Raw genomic sequence first — 25,478 nt, 5'->3', positions numbered from 1 at the left:
TACGTTTGGCTCCAGAATTTCCACTTCTGCCACCATGCTGACTGCCAACCATGCTACCACCTTGCTGGATCAGCTGCCGCCTCACGGGCAACCTGCAACCCTCTTCTCCTGATGAAGCCCCTTCTGCACCCGGCTGCTTCAGGACCCTGGACACTGGCAACACCATTTCCCACGTCACTCTCCGCATCACTACTTGGCCGCCTAGCGGAGGAAGCGGCGGATGTCTCTTCCACTTCTTGGCTGGGCAGTTGCTGCTAACTATCCTCTATTAGATTGTCTTCACTGAATAGTGGAGCTGAACCCACAGCATAAGATACTTCTTTAGGGGAGGGAACAGCATAGGACTGAGGCAAAGGGAGGACAGGGACTGCTCCCGGGCCATGCCAACTGAGGGTTGTGTCTGAGGAACCCACCGACTGTTAACTGGGGGTATCAGATGTCACTTGTGATGCAGTGGATGACTGTGTTAACCAATCGATGATGGCAGATGGGTTGCTGGTTGAGACACGACCGCTAGCTGATACCGGGAGCTCAGGCCTCTTGCTGCTACTCCTGCAGCCACTCACCCCTACTCTACTGCAACCTCTGCCTGCGCCTGATGAATTTAGGCCTCTGCCACTCCTCTGTGCATGTCCTGGCATATGAGGGGTGTACAATATGCTTCACTACGCTTAAAACAGTATTTGTCTAGAACAGCAGCAGGTATGTACTTTTGGCTGTCCTTTCACAGTATCTAGGCCCTTGACAGATTAACAGGTACAAAGTCATACACTACTTAGATGTAGGTATGTGGTATGTCTTATGAGGGCAGAAAAATGCGCTACAATACACTTAAAGAGGTATTTCAGTACAACACCAGCAGGTGAGTACTTTTGCCTTGGTTTTCACAGTATCTAGGCCCTTAACAAATTAAAAGGTACAAAATAGTACAGCAAAAACAAAAATGTAGCCAGCACCTATACCCAATACACGGGTGCACGCTGCTGTGGCAAGTACAAAACATGTAAAAAAAGAAAATGGCAGCAGCACACTTGGTCAACAAAATGGAGGCTCTTAGCGCACATTTTGATCAAAACGTGTCCCCCCATCCACCACGCGGAGGTGGTCTCACATCGGATGGGACCCTAACACTCACTCACCTCTGCTGGGCATGCAGCCTCTGACTGGCTGACATGTTGGATCCACTATCAATCCAAACCACCTCCTGTGAAATAGGGGAGGGGATGCACGGCTACAGAGGGAGCCACTCACCCCAAATTGTACAGCAAAAACAAAAAAACAAAAATGTAGCCTACATCTGTGTCTCTAGCTGTTGCATAACTACAACTTCCAGCATGCATGGTCTGTCAGTGCATGCTGGGAGTTGTAGTTTTGCCCCCCCACTTGAGATGCAGCAAATTTTCTGCTGCAGCGGAAAACTCACTGTAAACCCCGGCCCGTGTGAATGTACCCTACAACACTACACTACACTACACTAATCCTAAATAAAGAGTAAAACACTACATATACACTACACCCTTACACTGTTGCCCCCCCCCCCCACCAAATAAAAATTTTAAACGGCTTGTACATCAGTTTTTCCAAATGGAGCCTCCAGCTGTTGCCGGACAGCCATTGACTGTCCAGGCATGTTGGGGGTTTTGCTACAGTTGAAGGCACCCTGTTTGGGGAAAACTGACGTACAGTATTTTTGGTGGAGGAGGCAAGTGAAACGCTTGCATCCGAGTACACCCCTATAAAATTCCCTAATTTAGGCCTCAAATGCGCATGGTGCTCTCTCACTTCAGAGCCCTGTCGTATTTCAAGACAACAGTTTAGGGCTACATATGGGGTATTTCCATACTCGGGAGAAATTGCGCTACAAATTTTTATGAAAAGGTAAAGTTGGGGTCTACACCAGCTTGTTAGTGTAAAAATGTTTTTAAAAAATGTACGCTAACATGCTGGTGTTGCCCCATACTTTTCATTTTCATAAGAGGTACATGTGACCCCATTTTGGAAACTACACCCCTCATGGAACGTAACAAGGGGTATAGTGGGCCTTAACACCCCACATGTGACTGACAGATTTTTGAAATAGTGGTCCGTGAAAATGAAAAATGTAATTTCTCATTTGCATAGCCCACTGTTACAAAGATCTGTCCAACGCAAGTGAGGTGTAAATGCTCACTGCACCCCTTGTTACATTCCTTGAGGGGTATAGTTTCCCAAATAGTGTGCCATGTGGGGTGCTTTTCGCTGTTCTGGCACCATGGGGGTTTCCTAAATGAGACATGCCCCCTAAAAACCATTTCAGCAAAATTCGCTTTCCAAAAGTCCAATGTCGCTCCCTCCCTTTTGAGCCCTCTATCACTTTACATCCACATATGATATATTTCCTTATTCGAGACAAATGGGGTTTAAAATTTTGGGGGACATTTTCACCTAGTACCCCTTGAGAAAATAAAAAATTTGGGGTAACATCAGCATTTTAGTAAAAAAAATAATAATTTTCATTTTCACGTCCAACTGCAACGCAAAGTAGTCAAACACCTGTGGGGTGTTAAGGCTCACTGTACAACTTTTTACGTTCCTTGAGGGGTGTAGTTTGCCAAATAGTAAACCATGTGGGGTGTTTTTAGCTGTTCTGGCACCATAGGGGATTCCTAAATGCAACATTCCCCCCCAAAAACCATTTCAGCAAAATTCGCTCTCCAAAATCCCATTGTTGCTCCTTCTCTTCTGAGCCCCCTAGTGCGCCCACAAAGCACTTGGATCTACAAGAACATGTTAGTGTAAAAAATGAAGATATGGCTGCCGATTATATAGGGCTGTGACATCACAGGGGTGACTGGCTGCTGATAGGCTGCATCCTGCATGCGATTCAGGGTCATCCCGCCTACTCGACTTCCCGTCTTGCCTTCCCAGAGTTCCTTGCCCCATGTCCTCACATCTGGATCCGCCATTTTAGATGCCCTGGAGCCTGGACCGCACTAAATGGAGTTTAATGAAGAGATTCGTGCAATAGAATTGTGTCAATTTCGCATTTGTTGCGAATCAAATTTTTCATTATATTTTTAACGAATTCGGGTTCTTCAGATTCAATTAGCTCATCTCTATTCGTGACGCCAGGGCGTGTTTACCCCATTTATAGCTCCAAGAGAGTGAAGAGACTCCTCCCAGGGCTTATATAGGCGAGACTCTGGTGAGGTCCCATAGGTCACCCTTATGTCACATGGTCACTGACACCTCACTGGGTTACAATCAATGACATGACAACTGTTCTTAAAGACATAATACTTTACAGGTATAATACACTGGATAACATATATATACAAGTGAATATAGAAGGGGAACAGGTGCGGGGGGGTCCAGGGAATACTGCAGGGAGACTGCCTGGCAAGGAAGCTAGGGTACAGGGGTACAACCCCTGTACCGGGCCACCACACTTTATAAAGACATCATTCATTTTACCACTAAAATTGAAAAAAAAACAAAAAATGTTTGTGGTGGGGCAAAAAAAAAAAATTTAAAAAAAAAAAGGATACATGCCAATTTGCAACATTTGGGGGTTTCTTGTCTACACAGTGCACTTTTCACTCAAAATGACATGGTATCTTTATTTTTAGGTCCATAACACCCAATGTTATATATAGGTTTTATTTTATTTTACTACCTTTAAAAATATCTATTTGTAAGAAATGTGTATGCTTAAATTGTCCTAGTTCTGACCTCTATAGCAATTATTTTTTTGGAATGGGCTGCATGAGGGCTCTTTTTTGGACCGTGATCTGTAGTTTCTGTCAGTGCCATTTTTGTTTTAATGGGACTTTTGGATCACTTTGAATGAATTTTTATGCTATCTGATGTGCCCAAATATCTGCAATTCTGTACTTTGGTATTTTTTTACACTTATGTAATTTACCATGTGGATTTATTAACATAATATTTTAATAGTTCAGACATTTTCACACGGATGTACCGGATATGTTTATGATTATTTTGTTCATATAATTTTTATTTTTTGAAAAATGGAAAACGAGGGGGATTTAAACTTATATTAGGGAAGGCGCTTATTTACATTTATTAACATTTTTGTTAAATGTTATTCACTATTTTATAGTCCCCATAGGAGACTTTTACCTGTTATCTTTAAATTGCATACACTGAGCAATGCAGATCTAAACAGTGTTATTGGTGCTCCACTGGTACAGGCTGCCTACACAGAAGGAACGCCTATCGGACGGCAAGAAGCACGGTATTTAACATCCGGTTCTCCTTTCTGCTGAACAGGACACTGCATTTTCGCTTTGCTGGTCCCAATAAAGTACCCTGAGCAACCAGCAAGTGCATGTTGGCACTTTTAGATGCCATGTTCACCTTTGTGGTATATAAATGGTTAATGGTTCATGCCAGACACTACCCTAGTTCGATCCTTCCTTAGTACAGGGGACCTCAACATGCCATGTGGCTTCAGCCACAGACTGGCTTACTTCCTGCTTGCAGCTTTTATATCCTTCATTTCTCTATAACAACAGCAAAATCTAGTGAATAACAGTTAGTAGTACAGTACAAACACATACACATTGGATTGCAAACAAATGAGGTGGGAACATTACAGTATAACATAATATACACATAGAATCTGCCAAATTACATAAATGAACACTGTCCTAAAATTATATACATGCAGTTTATGAATGGAGGAATGGTGAGCTAACTGGGAGAATCACTGCTGTTTAGGGTACTGGGGATGGGATAGTCTTAGTTTGGTGTCCCAGAGCAGGGTCACCTTGTGCTACCATGAACACGTTTGGGTGTCTGTAGCCTCATAGGTCCCCAGCTCAATCTCAGGTTCAAGTGTATTTTTGTGTCATCATTTATTTCCTGCATGTACTGAGCCTAAATGTAGTTCAATGGGTTAAATGTCTGTCCCTAAAATCCTTGTCTGCAATGTGTAAAGTTGGTAACATGTCACATGTCCACCCTTCAGCCAATTAAGAGCTAAGGGAAGTCTTGTCTCCACTCCAGTCCCCAGGGACAGAGGAGGGACCATAAAAAAAAGCATATGTTAATAGAGTCTAGTCCTGGCCTCTGGTGAGGTAACATCACAGCAGCAGCTCTCCCACATTCAGTGGGTGACTGCCTCCAACTACAAAATTTGCGACCCATTAATAAGCTGCATGCTTTCTGGCTTGTCCTGCTACAGGGGTAGGACCAACATAAGTGGAAGATTTAGGGACAAGAGCAAAACTGATGGGCCCTTTAGTGAAGAACTAGGTACGGAAATCCTCTTTGCCGGCCTGTCCAAAGTGCAAACTTACATCTGGAATCTCCCTTCTACAGGGGTAGGACCAACATAAGTGGAAGCTTTAGGGACAAGAGCAAAGTCGATGGGCACTTTAGTGAAGAACTAGGTACGGAAATCCTCTTCGCCGGCCTGCCCAAAGTGCAAACTTACATCTGGAGTCTACTTCTGGATGTTCTCAGGTCATTGACATCTAAGAGAAACCCTAGGAAATGTAGGTGAAGAAGGGAGACTTTGCCAAGTTACCGCAGAACACCTCCGCGAAGACCCCTGCAGATAAAACTCTCATTGGATAGCTGCCAGAACAGGTGGAGAGCCTTAAGTCAAGTCAGTCATTAGTTAAGTCTGTCATAAGTCACTCCTGTCATCAGTCTAAAGACAAGCCTTTAGACAGTTTGCAGATAATCCAATAACAAGAAGAAATGAATAGAGTCGCGACTCACTGCAATAATGAAACTTCAGGCTTTAATGCATGGTGCCACGGGGTCCATAGACAAAGACATCCGACATCGGGAGAAGGCGGGGAGGGTGCAGGGCACCCTCCCCGCCTTCTCCCGATGTCGGATGTCTTTGTCTATGGACCCCGTGGCACCATGCATTAAAGCCTGAAGTTTCATTATTGCAGTGAGTCGCGACTCTATTCATTTCTTCTTGTTATTGGATTATCTGCAAACTGCATATTTCCTATATAGAGTCAGCACCCCGCCACACATAGACTCCGACACTGAGGCTATCTCCCGGTGAACTAATTAACACCTGCTGTGCCAGAGCATTTCTTTGTTTGAACTATATTCCAATAAGGTTTAAGTCTGCATTGATATTCAAATTGCACAAGGACTGTGACAGTGACGTACTACCAACTATCTCTGCATAAAGTGTCTATCATGTGTCTGTATCATCCTCAATGTCTGCTATACTACTGGACTTGCAACTTCAAAAAAGTTAAAGCTGATATGCAAAAATCCTGGCTTTTGAGGTGTTTATTTCTTGGGGCTTTGATGCGGATATCTGCTTATCTGAAGTAGTGGTTAGTAGAACTTTCAATTAACTATGAGGTTATTACACTGCAGTCATCGGACACTACAACCTCCATGATTATCTGTCACACATACTAACTACAACCCTGTCATATATATGGACATTTATCAACGGGTTTAGTCAGGTTTACTTTACTATAATTGTCGCAAAATTGTCGCAACTGCGACTACGCTATTTTTCGTGCGACATTTTGACTGGAAAGCGAGAAAAGCAAGTTTTCCAAAAATTAACTACGTAGTAATAATTTTAAAATGGACTACGGGTAGTCAGGTATTTATTAACTGCGACAATCGCAACTGCGCAAAAAAAAGTCGCAACAGGGTTAAAAATTTACTAAATTTACTCCAGCTCAAACATGGAGCAGAAAAAGCTACTACCAGAGTAAAAAAGGAAAAATTGCTTAGGTGAAAGAAAATTATCAACAGGCTGAAACCAGTTGATAAATAAGTCACACGTAAGCAAAAAAAAAGTAAGGAACAAATTACTAAAAAAAAGAATACATAAGCAAACATTGATATATGTCCCCCATAGTGTCCAGATAGTCTACATACAACATTCACTGAGTGTTATAAATTTATGAAGAAACCAGAGCATGTGAAAGTGAAGCCAATGTGCAGTGAACAGCTTCACAATGTGAACACAAGACAAAAACAATACTAACAGATGTAAAAGAAAAAGTAATCATACCATGCTCAGTAAGGAGGTAATATCATAAGTCTCACACATTCAGCTGTGTTTCATCGCCTTCTGTCTGTTCCTTACATTCCTTTCTATTCAGCTTGTGCATTTGTACTATGGGCCTAGCAACTGAATCCTGAGTGAATTTGTCCCACAGGACTCGATGGCAGCATTGGGCCCATTTAAACCTCTGTGCTTCCTCCCACTGGACCCATCAGTGTTATAGAGAAGTGTAAACTAGTTTTAGGGTGCATGACCTCCCATGTAATCTTTCCCCAGATGATGAATAAAATGTCACATCATATATTGTTGTTCGTGTAACATTTCTTCCATTTAGATACGTGCTGGCACATTTTGGACTTGTAGATAAATTATGAAAGTGTTTATAAGGCGTTCAAACTTTAGCTGTTTCTGGAAAAGCTGAGTGATATCAATATTTTCACACTCACAGCTCTTTCATAGTTTAGAATCGCAAGGCATACACTCCATACCATTACACTCTATCACTAGACACATTAGATTTTCAGGGTCCAGGAAAGCTGAGAGACCATATCTATTTGAGATGCTATGTTTGGTTATCACCTAGCTTTCCTAGAAAATACGTGTCAGTAGAAAAGAGAGGGATGGCACCGCTGATATCTTGTACCCACAGTACGGAGACGCAGGTAGCTCTATGCAGTCCTCCGGCATACAACTAATGAGTCTTGGATGTAGAAAATTAGATTTCAGCAAGAATTCGAGTAGGAAAACACAAAGAAAATCTTGCACTCACCGTCCAGCTATCGACTCGATGCTCCTCTTACGGGATAAACCGGGGACACCAGACTGCAGAAGGTGTGCGCTCAGAGGCAAACAACCGGTGGTTTTCGCGCAGACTAGCGCTTCATCCTACCGGATGAAGCGCTAGTCTGCGCGAAAACCACCGGTTGTTTGCCTCTGAGCGCACACCTTCTGCAGTCTGTTGTCCCCGGTTTATCCCGTAGTCAATAGCTGGACGGTGAGTGCAGGATTTTCATTGTGTTTTCAATTCCTAGAAAATGACTGGCTGAACTCAGTTTTCATTGGTCTGACAGACATAATAAGACCCTTTAACCTTATGTTTTCTTTTTATACTTAGGTAAGCATAAGAGCGGATCCACACACTGCAGTTTGTTGCAGAATTTTTTTCCAGGTAGTATTTGAATGGATCTTGCATGGATCCACCTACAGTACTTGTTGCCAAAACAACTCCAAAGGAATGGAACAGATTTCTACAACAAAACCTGAAGCATATGAACCCCCTCCAGTCGTTTTGTATTATTTAAATCAACTTACTGCAACTCAACACAGTTTTTATTTTCACTGCCACTCCTAATAGAAGAACAAGGGAACATCTTGGTCTAAACATTTCTGCACTCTCATTCCACTGGATTATTTTGGGGACAGTGAGGGAGTTAGAACTGATCTGTTGCAGTTTTTGCCCAAATAATTGCTTACATGACTTGCAGTGCATTTTCAATGTGTTTTAGACATTTTAGTACCATGCTTTACATCAGTGGCTCAGCCTTACATAATGGAGCATGGCTTAACCCCTAGAGGATGCAGGGCGATCCCATCAATGTCTGCCTTTAACCCTTTAGATGCTGTGATCAGTATTTATCATGGCATCTAAAACAACTGCAGGGCTTTGGAAAAATTCTTAAGACCATCCTTAACACAATTGCGGGGGTCCATGAGTTAAGATGGCGGCCGGAGGTCTCCTCCCTTCGTACATGCCACTATCTGGGGATCTTCTTATATAGTCTGCCATCAGGAGCATAGCACAGAACACAATTGAAAAATTGCTATTAAAGTGCTACTCCGGCGGAGAACTTTTTTTTTTAATTTAAATCAACTGGTGCCAGAAAGTTAAACAGATTTGTAAATTACTTCTATTAAAAAAATCTTAATCCTTCCAGTACTTATTGACTGCTGAATACTACAGAGGAAATTCTTTTCTTTTTGGAACACAGAGCTCTCTGCTGACATCATGACCACAGTGCTCTCTGCTGACATCTCTGTCCATTTTAGGAACTGTCCAGAGCAGCATATGTTTTCTATGGGGATTTTCTCCTACTCTGGACAGTTATTAAAATGGAGAGAGGCGTCAGCAGAGAGCACTGTGGTCATGATGTCAGCAGAGAGCTCTGTGTTCCAAAAAGAAAATAATTTCCTCTGTAGTAGTCAGCAGCTAATAAGTACTGGAAGGATTAAGATTTTTTAATAGACGTAATTTACAAGTCTGTTTAACTTTCTGGCACCAGTTGATTAAAAAAAAAAAGTTTTCTACCGGAGTACCCCTTTAAGGTTGCGTTCCCACCTGCATATATGCAGCGTACTTCACGCTGCGCAAAATTTGCGTCAGCAGCGGGAAATGCGCTGTGTATTCCTCACTCACTATACACACAGGACTTTCCAGCGGTAGCCCTATGCGTGTAGTGCGTTTTGGAAGCGAGGCTGTGTGCCGGTGTGACTGTGACGTGCGGCTCCGCCTCCAAAGCTCACTACACACATAGGGCTGCCGCCAGAAAGTCCTGTGTGTATAGTGAGCGAGGAATTCACAGCGTATTTCCCACTGCTGATGCAAATTTTGCGCAGCGTGAAATATGCTGCGTATACGCCAGGTGGGAACGCACTCTTAGAGCTACGGGTTAGGGAGCAGTGTTTCCCAATCTAGGTACCTCCAGCTGTTTCAAAACTACAACTCCCAGCATGTCCGGACAGCCTTTGGGTGTCCAGGTATGCTAGGAGCTATATTTTTGCAACGGCTGGAGGCACCTAGTTTGGGAAACACTGCCTTATCCCATTGTTCCCTAACCTGTAGCAACTCCCAGCTTGCCCAGACAGGCCTTTGACTGTCTGGGAATGCTGGGAGTTGTAGTTTTGCAACAGCTGAAGGCACACTGGTTGGAAATCACTGCCTTATCCCATTATTTCTCTTCAGCTGCTGCTAAACTACAACCCCTATCATGCCCTGACAGTCTTAAGCAAGTTGTGGTTTTGCAACAGTTTGAGGAACATTACCCTGTATTGTGGATAGGGAATAATTTGTCATGGTAACACAAACCCCAGCATCCTCTATAATACTCAGTAATAACATAATGATTCCTCCAGGAACCAGTGAGATGCACTTAGCATAACGAGCGTCTCCTGCTCTGTAATACTCTCTATGGTTACATACTTCCTGGTCGCGTCTTGATTACGTCACTACACACAGAGCACACGTGGGAAGAGTCCAGAGAAAGGTATATATAGGTATATAGAGGTGTGAAGAGCCGGTGACTGTAGTGCAGTGTTTCCCAACCAGTGTGCCTCCAGCTGTTGTAAAACTACAACTCCCAGCATGCCCGGACAGCCAAAGGCTGTCCGGGCATGCTGGGAGTTGTAGTTTTACAACAGCTGGAGGCACACTGGTTTGGAAACACTGCTGTAGTGAGTAACCTGCCGCGGCATCCTAGGAGCCGCATGGTGTGACTGCAGTCTTACCGGTGTATCTGTCAGTGTCTGCTGCTGGTTCTATGGTTTTATATTATTAGGCCCAAATGCAAAAAAAAAAAAAAATAATACCCAGGCCCAAGCTAACAACGTCACATTGTGTGAGATGACGTCACAATGTGTATGTTTTATGATGTCATCACTGAAAACACTTTGAAGGAGCGTTTACCCATTGCAGCCAATCAGATGGCTTTATTCTCGGGAAATTAAATTTGGAATCTGGTTGCTATGGGCAACTGTTCTGCTGTTTCTCTGGACAAATTGTGATAAATCTCCCCCCCCCCCCTTTTGTGACTCAATGGGGGAGATGTATTAAATCCCGTGCAGAAGAAACGATGACCAGTTGCCCGTAGCAACCAATCAGATTGCCTCTTCCATTTCTCAGAGGCCTTGTTAAAAATGAAAGAAGCCATCTGATTGGTTGCTATGGGCAACCGGTCAACTTTTCCTCTGCACAAGTTTTGATAAATCTCCCCCAATGTTCCAATGGCTTTCTGGTGGGAAGAAATGACAGAATTAGTTAAAAAAATAAAAAAGTGCTCATCTCTATTAGTTACCTGTCAGGGGGGGCTGCTTCCTTCTGCGCCCCCCAAAAATAAGCGTTAAAATCTGATTGGCTGTTACAGGCATCTTCTATATCAGTCTTTCCCCAAATTGTGGACCTCCTGCTGTTGCAAACCTACAACCTCCAGCATGCCCGGACTGTCTGTGTCATCTGGGCATGCTGTGAGTTGTAGTTTTGCTACACGTGAGATAACAGTGCTCTATACTTTTTATTTATTTATTTTTTTTGCTTTCACTGGCAACTAGAGATGAGCGAACTTACAGTAAATTCGATTCGTCACAAACTTCTCAGCTCGGCAGTTGATGACTTTTCCTGCATAAATTAGTTCAGCCTTCAGGTGCTCCGGTGGGTCGTAAAAGGTGGATACAGTCCTAGGAAAGATTCTCCTAGGACTGTATCCACCTTTTCCAGCCCACCGGAGCACCGGAAAGCTGAACTAATTTATGCAGGAAAAGTCATCAACTGCCGAGCCGAGAAGTTTGTGACAAATCGAATTTACTGTAAGTTCGCTCATCTCTACTGGCAACCATAACCGTTCTTGGGGTAGTCACAATAAAAATAAATTATATATACAATTTTTTTTTAAACTATACATTGGCTCCCTCAACAGTGGACTGTTAGGGCCCATGCACACTACGGTAGGAAATTATCAGCTGATCCACGCCACCCGAAATCTGTGTTTATTTACCATGGAAATAAGCATTGGAATTCTGTTTATACTTTTGGTGGAATCTGGTTCCTCAAATGGAAGTTCTGCTGTGGATCTTCCATAGTGTTCACTGAGCAGCAGAATTCCATTGGGATCAATGGGGTTCTGCTTCATCGGATTCTGTTCAGAAAGGGGTTGCACACTACGGCTATTCTGCTGGGGATTAAAGGAGTTTTCCAGGATTAGAAAAATGCAGGGTTTTTTTTTCTTTGAAAAAAACAGCACCCCTCTTGTCCACAGGTTGTGCTTGGTATTGCAGCTCAGCTCCATTGAAGTGAATGGGACTGAGCTGCAGTACTAAACACAACCTATGGACAGGAATGATGCTGTTTTTGCAAATAACAAGCTGCATTTTTCTAATACTGGGCAACCCCTTTAACCCCAAGTAGAGTATCCATGTGCATGAGCCCTTAGCATTCTTCTCATACACATTGTATCCCACACAGGACCCCAATCCTCCCATAAGCAGCCCCCAGATGCTGCACACCAATCTCCTGTATACTGTTTTGGGGATCACATACAGTCATCCCTCAACTTACAATGGCCTCAACATACAATAGTTTCAACATACAATGGTCTTTTCTGGACCATTGTAACTTGAAACCAGACTCAACATACAATGTACAGACAGTCCAGATCTGTGAAACATGTGAATGGCTGGAAGAACCAACCAATCAGAATGGGCATTCACTGGTAAAACCCCTGTATTACTGAAGTGTATGCACTGATTGATGTCTGGTAGCGCCCCCTACAGTACAGGGAGGTATTACATGTTCTGTACACTTTACCTGTACCAGGGTTAGCTGCTCTTTTGGACACCAGGTGAGGGCGGCTCCATGTAACTTTTTTAGGACATTGTGTGTACTGTACAGGACCCTGAAGAAGCTCCTGTCCTCTACATAGACCAGCATTTCCCAAGCAGGGTGCCCCAGCTGTTGCAAAACTACAACTCCCAGCATGCCCAGACAGCCTTTGGCTGTCTGGGCATGCTGGTAGTTGTAGTTTTGCAACAGCTGGGGCACCCTGCTTGGGAAACACTGACATAGACAGTGATTTACAGCTCCCAGCAGATCTTTATTACTTTTATATGTAAGGATTTGCTTTATCTATATTAGTTATCTAGTTATTTTTCTTTAATTCTCACTTTTTTCCTATTTTTGGATGACATTTGGTGCCTTTAGAACCAATTACCAGGTTTCCATAGAGTTCTGGTCTCAACATACAATGGTTTCAACATACAATGGTCGTCCTGGAACCAATTAATATTGTAACTTGAGGGAGCACTGTACTTGGTGACGCTGTTCTCAGGGCCGGACCTGCCTGTCTAGGGGATCTATAGCCATCTTCCTGCAGGTGTCTGAAAGCCCAGGACACAGCATGAGTGATGTTCGGCTGGAGTATCAGGCACTGCTGTGCAGCAGCCCAAGAGTAGAACACTGTAGAATGTTGTCTTATTGGAATATTGTCTGTGGCATGAGGAGGCGCTGTTTATGTATTGTTACTTTGTTTTACAATTTTGCACTCGCTCCCCCGATTATGAAACGTTTTGGAATATCGCACAGAAAAGTACTGGTATATAAACGGACACTCAAGGGTGGAGAGTCTCCGCGATACATAAAACATCAGATATACTGCTTTATATTTGTTCTATAATGGTTCTCGGTAGAGATGAGCGAACTTACAGTAAATTCGATTCGTCACGAACTTCTCGGCTCGGCAGTTGATGACTTTTCCTGCGTAAATTAGTTCAGCTTTCAGGTGCTCCGGTGGGCTGGAAAAGGTGGATACATTCCTAGGAAAGAGTCTCCTAGGACTGTATCCACCTTTTCCAGCCCACGGGAGCACCGGAAAGCTGAACTAATTTATGCAGGAAAAGTCATCAACTGCCGAGCCGAGAAGTTCGTGACAAATCGAATTTACTGTAAGTTCACTCATCTCTAGTTCTCTGCTCAGCCTTCTGCATCTGATCTTCTCTTCACAGCAGTAGAAAGGATCCTTTACTGTAGTGAAAAACATGGGATTGGACAGTGACCTCTCCTGTCCTGAGGAGGTAACCTTGTCCCCTTATGTTGGCTGAACACATTAGTGTTTCCTGATCAGGGTACCTCCAGCTGTTGCAAAACTACAACTCCCAGCATGCCCGGACAACTGTTGGCTGTCTGGGCATGCTGGGAGTTGTAGTTTTGCAACAGCTGGAGACACAAAGGTTGGAAAACACTGCATTAGATCGTAATTAGAGATGAGCGAACTTACAGTAAATTTGATTCGTCACAAACTTCTCGGCTCGGCAGTTGATGACTTATCCTGCATAAATGAGTTCAGCTTTCAGGTGCTCCAGTGGCCTGAAAAAGGTGGATACAGTCCTAGGAAAGAGTCTCCTAGGACTGTATCCACCTTTTCCAGCCCACGGGAGCACCTGAAAGCTGAACTAATTAATGCAGACTAAAGTCATCAACTGCTGAGCCACAAAGTTTGTGACGAATCAAATTTACTGTAAATTCGCTCATCTCTAAATATAATCTCAACCTTCCAACTGTGGCTTCCCAACTCTCCTGAAAGGACATTTCAGGGAAGAAACCGATTGGGCAGTTGGATTTCAACATGCCTGATCCTTTCTATTGTTCTGAAAGAGGATACACTGTGTTCAGAGGGGTTTGGCAGCAGCTTACCCCCAAGACACATGTACAAACAGCTGAGCTGATCATGCATGTGTATTAGGGGGGGGTGCCAGGAGAGATAGCTGGAAGATATCGGGAGAGGGAAACCAGGGCGCTCCCTTGTAGTGTATATCAACTTGGTGTGCACCCTCCACCACACCTAAGTGATATACTAACCTGTTAGGCAATAGCACTCTGGTCCATGGCTCCTAGGAGTGGTGGTGCCCAGGCATGTGCTTAGGTAGAAGCAAGGCAAGTATTAGTAATGGCCGCTGCACTTGGACCAGTACTGGACTCCCGTAGGGAGACCAACATGGATAAGCAAGTAACAGGAAGAAAATACAGGCTTGGAGGCGCTGCTCGAGTTGTTGACACAAAATGAAGGACTCAGGCCAATAGATATTTTATTTATGACAATACGGATGACGCGTTTCGGCACTCACGCAGTGCACTCCTCAGACGTAGTAAAGTGTGAGGGTGCTGGTAGTGAGCCTGTGTGTTGTGCTGGCGTGGTCTGAGAGAGCTTTCTTTTACAGATGAATGTTTAAAGGGGTACTCCGGTGGAAATTTTGTATATTTTTTCTTCTTCAAATGAACTGGTTCCAGAAAGTTAAACAGATTTGTAAATTACTTCTATTAAAGGGGTTCTCCGGTGCTTACACATCTTATCCCCTATCCAAAGGATAGGGGATAAGATGCCTGATCGCAGGAGTCCCGCCGCTGGGGACCCCCGGGATCTTGCACGCGGCACCCCGTTTGTAATCAGTCCCCTGAGCGTGTTCGCTCCGGGTCTGATTACCGGCGACTACAGGGCTGGCGGCGTGTGACGTCATGCCTCCGCCCCCGTGTGACATCACGCTCCGCCCCTCAATGCAAGCCTATGGGAGGGGGCGTGATAGCTGTGATGGCAGTGTGGTCGCCGGTAATCAGACCCGGAGCGAAAACGCTCCGGGGACTGATTACAAACGGGGTGCCGCGTGCAAGATCCCGGGGGTCCCCAGCAGCGGGACTCCCGCAATCAGGCATCTTATCCCCTATCCTTTGGATAGGGGATAAGATGTGTAAGCACTGGAGAACCCCTTTAATAGAAGTTATTTACAAATCTGTTTAACTTTCTGGAACCAGTTGATTTGAAGAAGAAAAAATACAAAATTTCCACCGGAGTACCCCTTTAAGAAACAGTGCATTTATTTCCACTTTTCTAATCCCCATTATAACAAGTACATCTCCAGACGACAAATAGATGTTCAGGACACAAGCAGTACAAATAATGTGATTTTTTTATTTTTTGTCCAGAATAGCAAAGATCAGAAGCACTTTCAGCAATGGCCAAAAGCAAAGGAAAGGGACAAAAACAGAAGAACGTCTTTCAAGTCGCAAACACTAAAAGTGTGAAAGCCAAAAACAAAGCAAAACCCGTCTTGTCAAATCTGAAGAAGGTTAGTTTTATCTAATGTTTCATGGACTGCACCGATTCCGGACTTTGCACATCAAATGCATTTTCTTCTTTCTTCAGATAAACGCTGCAACAAGTGAGAGAGTCCGCAAAGTAAACCAGGCTTTTTCCGAGCTGCACAAAGATGTGACCCAGACAAAAAAGACGCCCGCTGCAGTATCAAAGGAAAGTCAGGTATTGTATGCAAGATTATTATTATTTTTTTTAATAGAGCGTCTTTAAATGATCTAGTATACATATACCTAAAGGGGCACTCCGGTGAAAAAACTAAATGTTTTTTTTTAAATCAACTGGTGACAAAGTGACATCTGGTTATACAGATCTGTATCTATTTAAAAGTCTTAATCCTTCCAGTAATTATCAGCTGCTGTATGCTCCAGAGGAAGTTGTGTAGTTCTTTCCAGCCTGACCAGTGGTCTCTGCTGACACCTCTGCCCATGTCTGGAACTGTCCAGAGCAGGAGCGCATCTCCATAGTAAACCTCTCTTGCCCTGAACAGTTCCTGACACAGACAGAGGTGGCAGCAGAGAGCACTGTGGTTAGACTGGAAAGAACTGCACACTTTAAATTTTTTTTGGAATAGTTAGGAAAACGGCTCCTGATGCCACCACTTAGGGTTCTCATACCTAATAACACACTAACCAGTTCTGCATCAGTCATGATAAAGGCTGCATAAGCAGACAAACCAATCACCTCCCACCACCACAAGGGAGGGACACACCCCCTTCACCTGATAGGATTTCTAGCACTAATGAAAAGAGGTGTTTTTATAATAAATATAGGTGATAGAGACAAAAATATATGGTCAGGATTAGGTACTAACTTTTTGTGTGTGTGTGGGATTTAACAGGTAGGCTTTAACCCCTTAAAGGTGATCTGTAGTGCTCTGAACTTTATCCCCTAACCAAAGGATAGGGGATAAGTTTTAGATCGCGAGGGGTCCGAGTGCTGGGACCCCCCGCGATCTACTGTACAGGGCCACGGCAATGTACAGGAAAGGGGGCATTCTGTCGCCTCAAGACGCGGGGACGGAACGCCCCCTTTCCTGTACATTACCGTGGCCCCGTACAGGAGATCGCTGGGGGGCCCCAGCGCTCGGACCCCCCCCCCCCCCCCCCCACAATCTAAAACTTATCCCCTATCCTTCAGATGGGGGATAAAGTTCAGAGCACTACAGATCTCCTTTAACGACTCAGGACGACCCCGTCTCATATTGGGTCGGTCCCGGCCAGGACTCGCGTATCATCCACCTTTTGGTACAAACGCGCACCCTCCATTCATCTCTACTGGAGAGGCGGAGACACAGCGTTCCTGAGTCTCCGCCTCTCCCATAGAGATGAATGGAGGGGGCGTGTTTCTACCAGCCGACCTGGGTACGAAATGCGCTCTAGCAGCACAGAGCCGGGGATCTGTTACGAGCTCTGCATCAGCCAGATTTCTAAGTAAGCTTCCTGCACAAGTCGTACTACAAGGTTATGGATGATTTATAAGTAGGGTGCAGACAGTTCTTTAGATCCTATGGTTCCGTTACATAAATCCGGGATACCTGGACGCTTTTCTTCTCCATGGTGTTGTGAAGGCAAGGAAGTAACATTAATATTTTGGTGAATACAAGCACTACGTCCCGCTCAGTATTCTATAAAGAATTGTCTTAGTGTATCGTGAGCTGATAAACTTCAATACATTTTTCTTCTAGATTTCCAGGCCAACTCCAGAAGCCCCTGTTGACATAGACAACGCCACAGACCTGTTCTCACAGCTATAATCCACCAGGAACAATATCCCTTTACTTAAGGAGACAGAAGGATATGATTTAATATATGTACATTTTATTGAAAACATAGTACAAAAATAGAAAAAAAAAAGGCGGTTTCACAACAAGGGAGCAAACAGGAGGAAGATGGAGGCTTATTACAGATCCATGTACTATACACAGCAGATAAAGGGACTGGAGTGGGGAAAGTGCTAGAACTACAAGGCACTTGAAGACTCGGGCAGGAATGGGATCAGACGTCATCTTGGCAGTGATAGTTCACCGAGAAATTGCATCAAAATTCAGGATTAATGGTTTGGCACAAAACTCAGAGTACTTAAGATCTTGTCCATCGCTACATCTAGGAAACTAATACAGACTGTACGACAACTGCTGCTGTGTGCAAGGAGGTTCCAACTAAATGTAATAAAAATGTTCTTGGGCCATGTGATCATAGTAGAAGGAACTGCTTGTATTTTCTAATAAAGGATTCCCTTCCAATGGAAGATTTACACGGATGTGTCTATGATCTGGTCCACATAAGGTTAAATAAACTAATTGTAAAAAGACCTATTATGAAGAGGAGAATGTAAATAGATTCATTTGAGATGATGGAGGGGGGGCTCTTTAAAAAGGAGTTTCCCCACCCTGAATCATTAGCCTGTGCCAATGGGGGGGGGGGGGGGTCTAATTTCCACCTCAAATGAAAGCCCATAGACTTCTATGGGATTCTGCACTCCCATTCAACCTTCTGAAATTCCGCTTGCGGAATTTCAGAAGGTTGAATGGGAGTGCAGAATCCCATAGAAGTCTATGGGCTTTCATTTGAGGTGGAAAGTCCGCCGCGTAAATAGACGCCAAGACCCCAACTGATCCATATTCACACAGGAGGCGATTTATTGAAACCTGTGTAGAGGATTAGTGGTGCAGTTGCCCATAGCAACCAGATTGCATACTTTTTTTTATTGGTTGCTATGGGTAACTGCACCATTTCTACATACTACACAGTCTTTGATAAATCTCCCCGTGTCTTGAGACATTTGATGATAAAGCGTTTATTTTTTTAAATCACTAAATTCATAAGTGAAACATCTGTTTATACATTTATTTATATTACACCTACAATAGTGAGTGCAGAGTATTTTTTTTTTGGCAGTTTTTTTATACTTTGTGCCTCAGTAAAAATGAAGGGGAGAATTTAACTGGCATGAGACGCAATATTGGGTGTGCAATGTGTATTCTGCTCTACCTTTATGTTGTCTGCATTGGCTCTGGCATTTTTCGTGCCGTGTGGTGTGGAGTTTATCACAATCCTGTTGAGTGGGGATACTTTTTTTTTTATTATTACTGAAAAACTCCTTTTAGATTTGTTGTGCTTTACTCACTTGTCATACTGAGACAGGTAAATAAGGTGTCAAGACAGGCACACTACTCAAAGTGCTATTCTTAAACAAAAAAAGTCAACCAGTAGCCTTCCCAGAATCACCATTTTGTTAGCCAACTCAAGCATTGCATTGCCATAGCAGTGATTTCCAAACAGTGTGTGTGTTTAAAGGGGTACAAACTGTTCCGAACGCTGGCGCCGGAAGCTTGTGACGTTATAGCCCTGCCCCTCATGATATCACACCCCGCCCCCTCAATGCAAGTCTATGGGAGGGGGCGTGACAGCCATCACGCCCCCTCCCATAGACTTGCATTAAGGGGCGGGGCTATGATGTCACAAGCTCCCAGCATCGGCTCCAGTATTCGGAACAGTGTGTTCCCAACGCTGAGCAGCAGAGTACCCCTTTAAGCTGTTGCAAAACCACAACTCACAGCATTCCTGGACAGCACTTCGGCTGTTTGGGCATGCTGAGAGCTGTAGTTTTGCAACAGCTGGAGAAACACTATTTGAATCAAACAGCCAGAGCTAAAAGATGTAGTGTTACTAATCTGCAACGTGATGCTGGATCCACCACTCTAAAAGATGTATCAAATGACATCCACTTCTGTAACACAAGGTGCATTTAGCATGTACCTAAGATTATAAACAACAGAAACCCTTCTGATAGGTCCTAGTCACAAATCGAAAGTTTTTATCAGTTGGGGTCTCAGTATTCAAACCCCAACCAATCACTAGAACAAGAAAAAAAGCATCAGAAAGAAACAGGGAAATTGGGAGCAGCAAATTCAGAATAAAATGTACAGATTTGTATACAGATTCATCTGGTGCTAGATTCTTGGTCCTCTACCAGTCCTGGTTCTCCTGGCCGCCATGTGTGACTGCTGCAGTGGTCATGTGCTGGAAGGTGAACAGCGACCAGTGGGCCCCAGAGACACAAGGGGTACTCAGGTGAAAAACAACTTCATATCAACTGGTGCCTGAAATCAGATTTGTAAATTACTTCTAGAGATGAGCAAAGTGATTCGATTCGTCACGAACCTCGCGGCTCGGCAGTTGCTGACTTTATCCTGCATAAATAAGTTCAGCTTTCAGGTTCTCCACTGGGCTGGAAAAGATGGATACAGTCCTAGGAGACTCTCCTTGGACTGTATTCATCTTTTCCAGCCCAGCAGAGAACCTGTAGGCTGGACTTATTTATGCAAGATAAAGTCAGCAAACGCCAAGCCGCGAGTTTCGTAATGAATCGAATCACTGTAACTACGTTCATCTCTAATTACTTCTATTAAAAAAAAATCTTAACCCAACCAGTACTTATCAGCTGCTGAAGTTGAGTTGTTCTTTTCTGTCTGACACCTCTGTCCATGTCAGGAACTGTCCAGAGCAGGTGAGGTTTGCTACGGGGATTTGCTCCTACTCTGGACAGTTCCTGACATGGACAGAGGTGTCAGACAGAAAAGAACAACTCCACTTCAGCAGCTGATAAGTACTGGTAGGATTAAGATTTTTTTTTATACAAGTAATTTACAAGTCTGATTAACTTTCTGGCACAAGTTGATATGATTTTTTTTTTTCTCACTGAAATATATATCCTTTAAGTATAGGGACTTTTATTTTACACTTATCTGAATCTACTGCAAATATCCAGAATACTTTTTATGGGGCAATCTGTCACACACTTAATAGAGTAGTCCAGCTTACGAAAACCTTTTCCCTATCCGCAGGGCAGGGGATGTGTGTCCGATCACAGGGATCAGACCACTGGGACCACCACAATCTCCCGGTGTATCGGGTTATAGTGCGGGTGAACTGGTGACAGTTTTCCTTTAAGGATGCAGGCTTATTTGCGAAAAAATTTAATCTGTAGCATGGTGCCGTTATCTGCTGTGGATTTTCTGTGTGCAAATCCCTCTTGTGAATTTAGACAGATCTGTCTGTTCTCCTGAGTGACCATAGCGATCTTGGTCAGGAAATATAATTTAATAATATAAAAGAGTATTTCCATATACAGGGCTGTTGAAATGCTGCCAGGACAAAAGCCTGCGGGTCCTCCTATACACCCTATGTACGAGTTTGTATCTCACAGACTGAATGGGTTTCATACGGAAATACTGACAAATAACACAAAAAGGTATCTCCAAACTCAGTGCCTTTACCTCTATATAATGATCCCCTCAGATTGGAAGAATTGGAGTACCAGACAGATATGGTTTAAAGGGGTACTCCGCCCCTAGACATCTTATCCCCTATCTAAAGGATAGAGGATAAGATGTCTGATAACGGGGTTCCCGCCGCTGGGACCTCTGCGATCTGTTCTTTTTAAAGCGCTGGGTGTGGGCGGCTGGGGTAGTGACATCACAGCCACGCTCCTTGTGACGTCACACCACACCCCCTCAATGTAAGTCCATGGGAGGGGGGCGTGGCAGCCGCCACGCCCCCTCCCATAGACTTACATTGAGGGGGTGTGGTGTGACATTACAAGGCGTGTGGCCATGATGTCACTACCCCAGCCGCCCACACCCAGCGCTCTAAAAAGAACAGATCGCAGAGGTCCCAGAGAAGGGACCCCCATGATGTTCCAAATGCTGGGTCAGCAGAATACACCTTTAAAAACACAGACTTATCACCAGGTCCATTTTGGACCATCTCCCATGCATGTCACTATGGTAAGTACTACAACCGTATCTCAAAAGTGAGCAATGCCTTTGAGAAACAGTTCTTACCCGAGCATACAGCATGCAGAACAGAAAATGAATCTCAAGTAGTTAATCCTAATAGATTCACCCACAGTTTGGGGTGTTGAGTAAAGTCCTGGTTAGCCACTGTTAGTCTCTGAATAAAATAAAACTTGTCTCTACAAACAAGTCCATTAATCAGAAAAACAAAACAAAAAAAGTATTTATAAAAATCTACTTCACTGTACATTAAAAATTATAAATCCAAGTGTAAAAAAAAAAAAAAAAAAACACAACGCTACTGTAAGGCAGATGGAGGTAGACAGAAGTCCAGAAAGTAGGAAATAAACCTAATAATTCAGTATCTGCACATCAAACAGATCGCACACGCCTTCACTGTCATCCAAGTTAAAATTGTAGTCATCCCCGGGTGTTGGAGAAAGTCGCAAGAGTGGAAACACTGTCAGAGAAAAAAAAAAAAAAATACTGAATATTTCATGTATACATTATAAATCAATGGGATAAAAACATTTTTACAAAAAACATAAAAACACTATGAACAGTTACCGTACACAAGTATGGTCTGTAGACTTAAAGGGGTACTAGGGTGGATTTTTTTATTTTTTTTTATTTATTTATTTATTTATTTTAAATCAACTGGTGCCAGAAAGTTAAACCGATTTGTAAATTACTTCTATTATAAATCTTAATCCTTCCAGTACTTTTCAGCAGCTGTATGCTACAGAGGAAGTTGTTTTCTTTTTTTTAATTTCTTTTCTGTCTGTCCACAATGCTCTCTGCTGACACCTCTGTCCATAGCAGCATATGTTTGCTATGGAGATTTTCTCCTGCTATGGACAGTTCCTAAAATGGACAGAGGTGTCAGCAGAGAGCACTGTGGACAGAATGAGAAAAAAAAAATATAAAAAAAGGATTTCCTCTGTAGTATACAGCCGCTAAGAAGTACTGGAAGGATTAAGATTTTTATAATAGAAGTAATTTACAAATCTGTTTAACTTTCTTGCACCAGTTGATTTAAAGAATTTTCCACCGGAGTACCCCTTTAAATGGGTATTCCCATCTTGGAGATTTTTAGTGTATCTACAGGATAGGCCATAAATGTCCCATAGATGCAGACAGGACCCACCCTTAATGTTTCTGTCACTTCAAAATGTTGACATGTCCTAGAGCATTGTTTCCCAACTGGGGTGGCCTCCAGCTGTGGCAAAACTACAACTCCCAGCATGCCCGGACAGCCATTGGCTGTCCGGGCATACTGGGAGTTGTAGTTTTGCAACAGCTGGAGGGTCTATTAAATGCAATCCTTTGATTGCATACACTGATCAATGTTATGCTATAGCATTGATCAGTGTTATCTGTGCGCTGCTGCTCCAGCCTTGGTCTGAGACATGGAGCAATAGAACGACGACCGGATAGTGAAGAGGAAGGTAAGAAGCCTCCCACTGTCCTCTCAGCTGATTTCACAGCGGCGGTCCCAAACAGCCTACTGAGCTAACCGGCAACTGTTTTCTCCCATTTCAAAGTTGATCTCGATGTCTAAAGGGTTAGTACCGGACTTCAGCCCGATCAGTGATGTCTGGTATTAACCACGGGTCCTGGTTTCTGACAGCAACCAGGACCTGCTGGGTATGAGGTGCGTCCTTAAGGGGTTAAGGTGTTACAGTCATTAAACTTAACATTAACTTTTGACATGTTGATCAGACAGGTTTAAAGCTGCTGATCATGCCGGGTCTCACTGGCAACTGGCTGCAGGGTCACACGTGTCCTATTTTGCTGCATATTTTCTGCAGCTGACTTTACTACCATTTGACTTTAATGGGTAGGAAAATATGCAGCAGCAAAATATGGTATGTGTGACCCTACCCTAAAGGGTTAATTCAGGATTAGAACACAAAAGCTGCTCCTCCCCCCCCCCCCCCCGAAAACATCACCAAAACTGTCCTCGTGTGTGTAGTACAGTGGTCCCTCAACATACAATGGGGATTCGTTCCAAATGAACCATCGTTAGTTGAAACCATGGTATATTGAGGGATCTGTGCAATGTAAAGTATAGGAAGTTATACTCGCCTGTCCCGCTGCCCTGGATGTCGCCCTCCATCGCTGTCGCCGCGTCCCCGGAGTGTCCCCGCCGCTCTGGACCATTTCTGCTGCCTGGGATCATCGCTCTTCATCGCCGTCATCACGTCGCTGCGCACGCTGCTCCTATTGGATGACGGGACGACGTGCGCGGCGACGTGATGACGACGAATGAGTGTGACGGCGATGCAGGGGATCCTGAAGAGAACGGTCTGGAGCGCCGGGGACAGGTGAGTGATCATCACCGGACCACACAGAGCATCTTAAATGGCTATCCGGGGGCAGCTGAAGCAGTCTGCGCTGCCGGATAGCAGTTTATGCGATGGCCCCGACATACAAAAGCATCGTATGTTGAAATTATTGTATGTCTGGGCCATCGTAGGTTGTGTGTGTGGGGGGGGGGGGGGGGCACTGTCACTGTACTGTACAGTTTCCCAACCAGGGTGCCTCCAGGTGCTGCATAACTACAGCTCCTAGCATGCCCGGACAGCCAAAGGTACTGACCCTTTAGACATCGAGATCAACTTTGAAATGGGAGAAAACAGTTGCCGGTTAGCTCAGTAGGCTGTTCGGGACCACCGCTGTGAAATCCGCTGAGAGGACAGTGGGAGGCTTCTTACCTTCCTCTTCACTATCCGGTCGTCGTTCTATTGCTCCATGTCTCAGACCAAGGCTGGAGCAGCAGCTCACAGATAACACTGATCAATGCTATAGCATAACATTGATCAGTGTATGCAATCAAAGGATTGCATTTAATAGACCCTCCAGCTGTTGCAAAACTACAACTCCCAGTATGCCCGGACAGCCAATGGCTGTCCGGGCATGCTGGGAGTTGTAGTTTTGCAACAGCTGGAGGCACCCTGGTTGGGAAACACTGGTGTAGTATTACAACTTGTCTCCAATGATACAATTTTGGAAGAAAGCTATGCAGAATGATACATACCATCAGAAGACATGAGCTCATCAATTAAGTCTCCACTTATCTGACCTAAAAAAAAATAAAAAAAAATATTTAAACATTTTGTTGATATATGCCAGGGAAGATATATATCAAGCTGCCATTACATAGTCTGCATCTTTATTGTAAAGGCTTGTGTGCATAGGTTTTCAGAGGAAGATACCGCATAATTCTTGCAGAGGAAATTAACAAAGTTTCTGCAGCAAAGACCATTTGGATATTAGCCGCGTGAATATGCCCTAAAACAGACAAACAGTTAAAGTTCTTCCTGTATAAACAAGTCAGTAACCCCTTACCTTCCGTATCATCCAGTTTAGCAATGTCAAATGTATTGGGCTTAAGGAGATTATTGACATCCATTGCAAGATAGTCATTGGCGCTGGCAGTGGATGGCGCCAAATCTGTTGTCAGGGGGGGATAGAGGAGAGAATCTGGAAGTTCACAGAAACTGGTCACAGTTGTGTTCTCCTGAACATCATCTAAGAAAAAACAGAGAAACAAATAGGTGAAGCAATGGTGGCACCATATGTTCATTTTACACTGCTCAAAAAAATAAAGGGAACACTTAAACAACACAATGTAACTCCAAGTCAATGACACTTCTGTGAAATCACACTGTCCACTCAGGAAGCAACACTGATTGACAATCAATTTCACATGCTGTTGTGCAAATGGAACAGACAACAGGTGGAAATTATAGGCAATTAGCAA

General features: G+C 43.8%; 2 protein-coding genes across 3 annotated transcripts in view; one reads left to right on the top strand and one right to left on the bottom strand.

Annotated features, from left to right (window-relative positions):
- The window catches only part of RBIS (ribosomal biogenesis factor), a 39,561-nt gene extending 21,731 nt beyond the window's left edge, over positions 1 to 17,830 (top strand). Inside the window, exons 1-4 of one of the 2 annotated variants that reach the window (XM_056522260.1) lie at positions 10,115 to 10,266; positions 15,744 to 15,886; positions 15,964 to 16,077; positions 17,600 to 17,830. In XM_056522260.1, coding sequence (XP_056378235.1) covers positions 15,773 to 15,886; positions 15,964 to 16,077; positions 17,600 to 17,668 — 297 coding nt within the window. In that variant the 5' untranslated portion in view covers positions 10,115 to 10,266; positions 15,744 to 15,772 and the 3' untranslated portion in view covers positions 17,669 to 17,830. Of the gene's footprint in view, positions 1 to 10,114; positions 10,267 to 15,743; positions 15,887 to 15,963; positions 16,078 to 17,599 lie in introns of those variants that run through there. The other variant, XM_056522261.1, reaches the window with a different exon arrangement.
- Positions 17,061 to 25,478, bottom strand: part of LOC130274205 (transcription factor E2F5-like) — a 39,763-nt gene continuing 31,345 nt past the window's right edge. Inside the window, exons 7-10 of the mRNA XM_056522256.1 lie at positions 25,064 to 25,246; positions 24,753 to 24,797; positions 22,063 to 22,172; positions 17,061 to 17,692 (exon numbers count right to left, since the gene is read on the bottom strand). Coding sequence (XP_056378231.1) covers positions 22,063 to 22,172; positions 24,753 to 24,797; positions 25,064 to 25,246 — 338 coding nt within the window. The 3' untranslated portion in view covers positions 17,061 to 17,692. The remainder of the gene's footprint in view (positions 17,693 to 22,062; positions 22,173 to 24,752; positions 24,798 to 25,063; positions 25,247 to 25,478) is intronic.

This window comes from Hyla sarda, chromosome 5 (genome assembly GCF_029499605.1).
Source record: "Hyla sarda isolate aHylSar1 chromosome 5, aHylSar1.hap1, whole genome shotgun sequence".
NCBI lineage: Eukaryota > Metazoa > Chordata > Amphibia > Anura > Hylidae > Hyla > Hyla sarda.
This window is presented reverse-complemented; position numbering and strand designations above follow the sequence as displayed.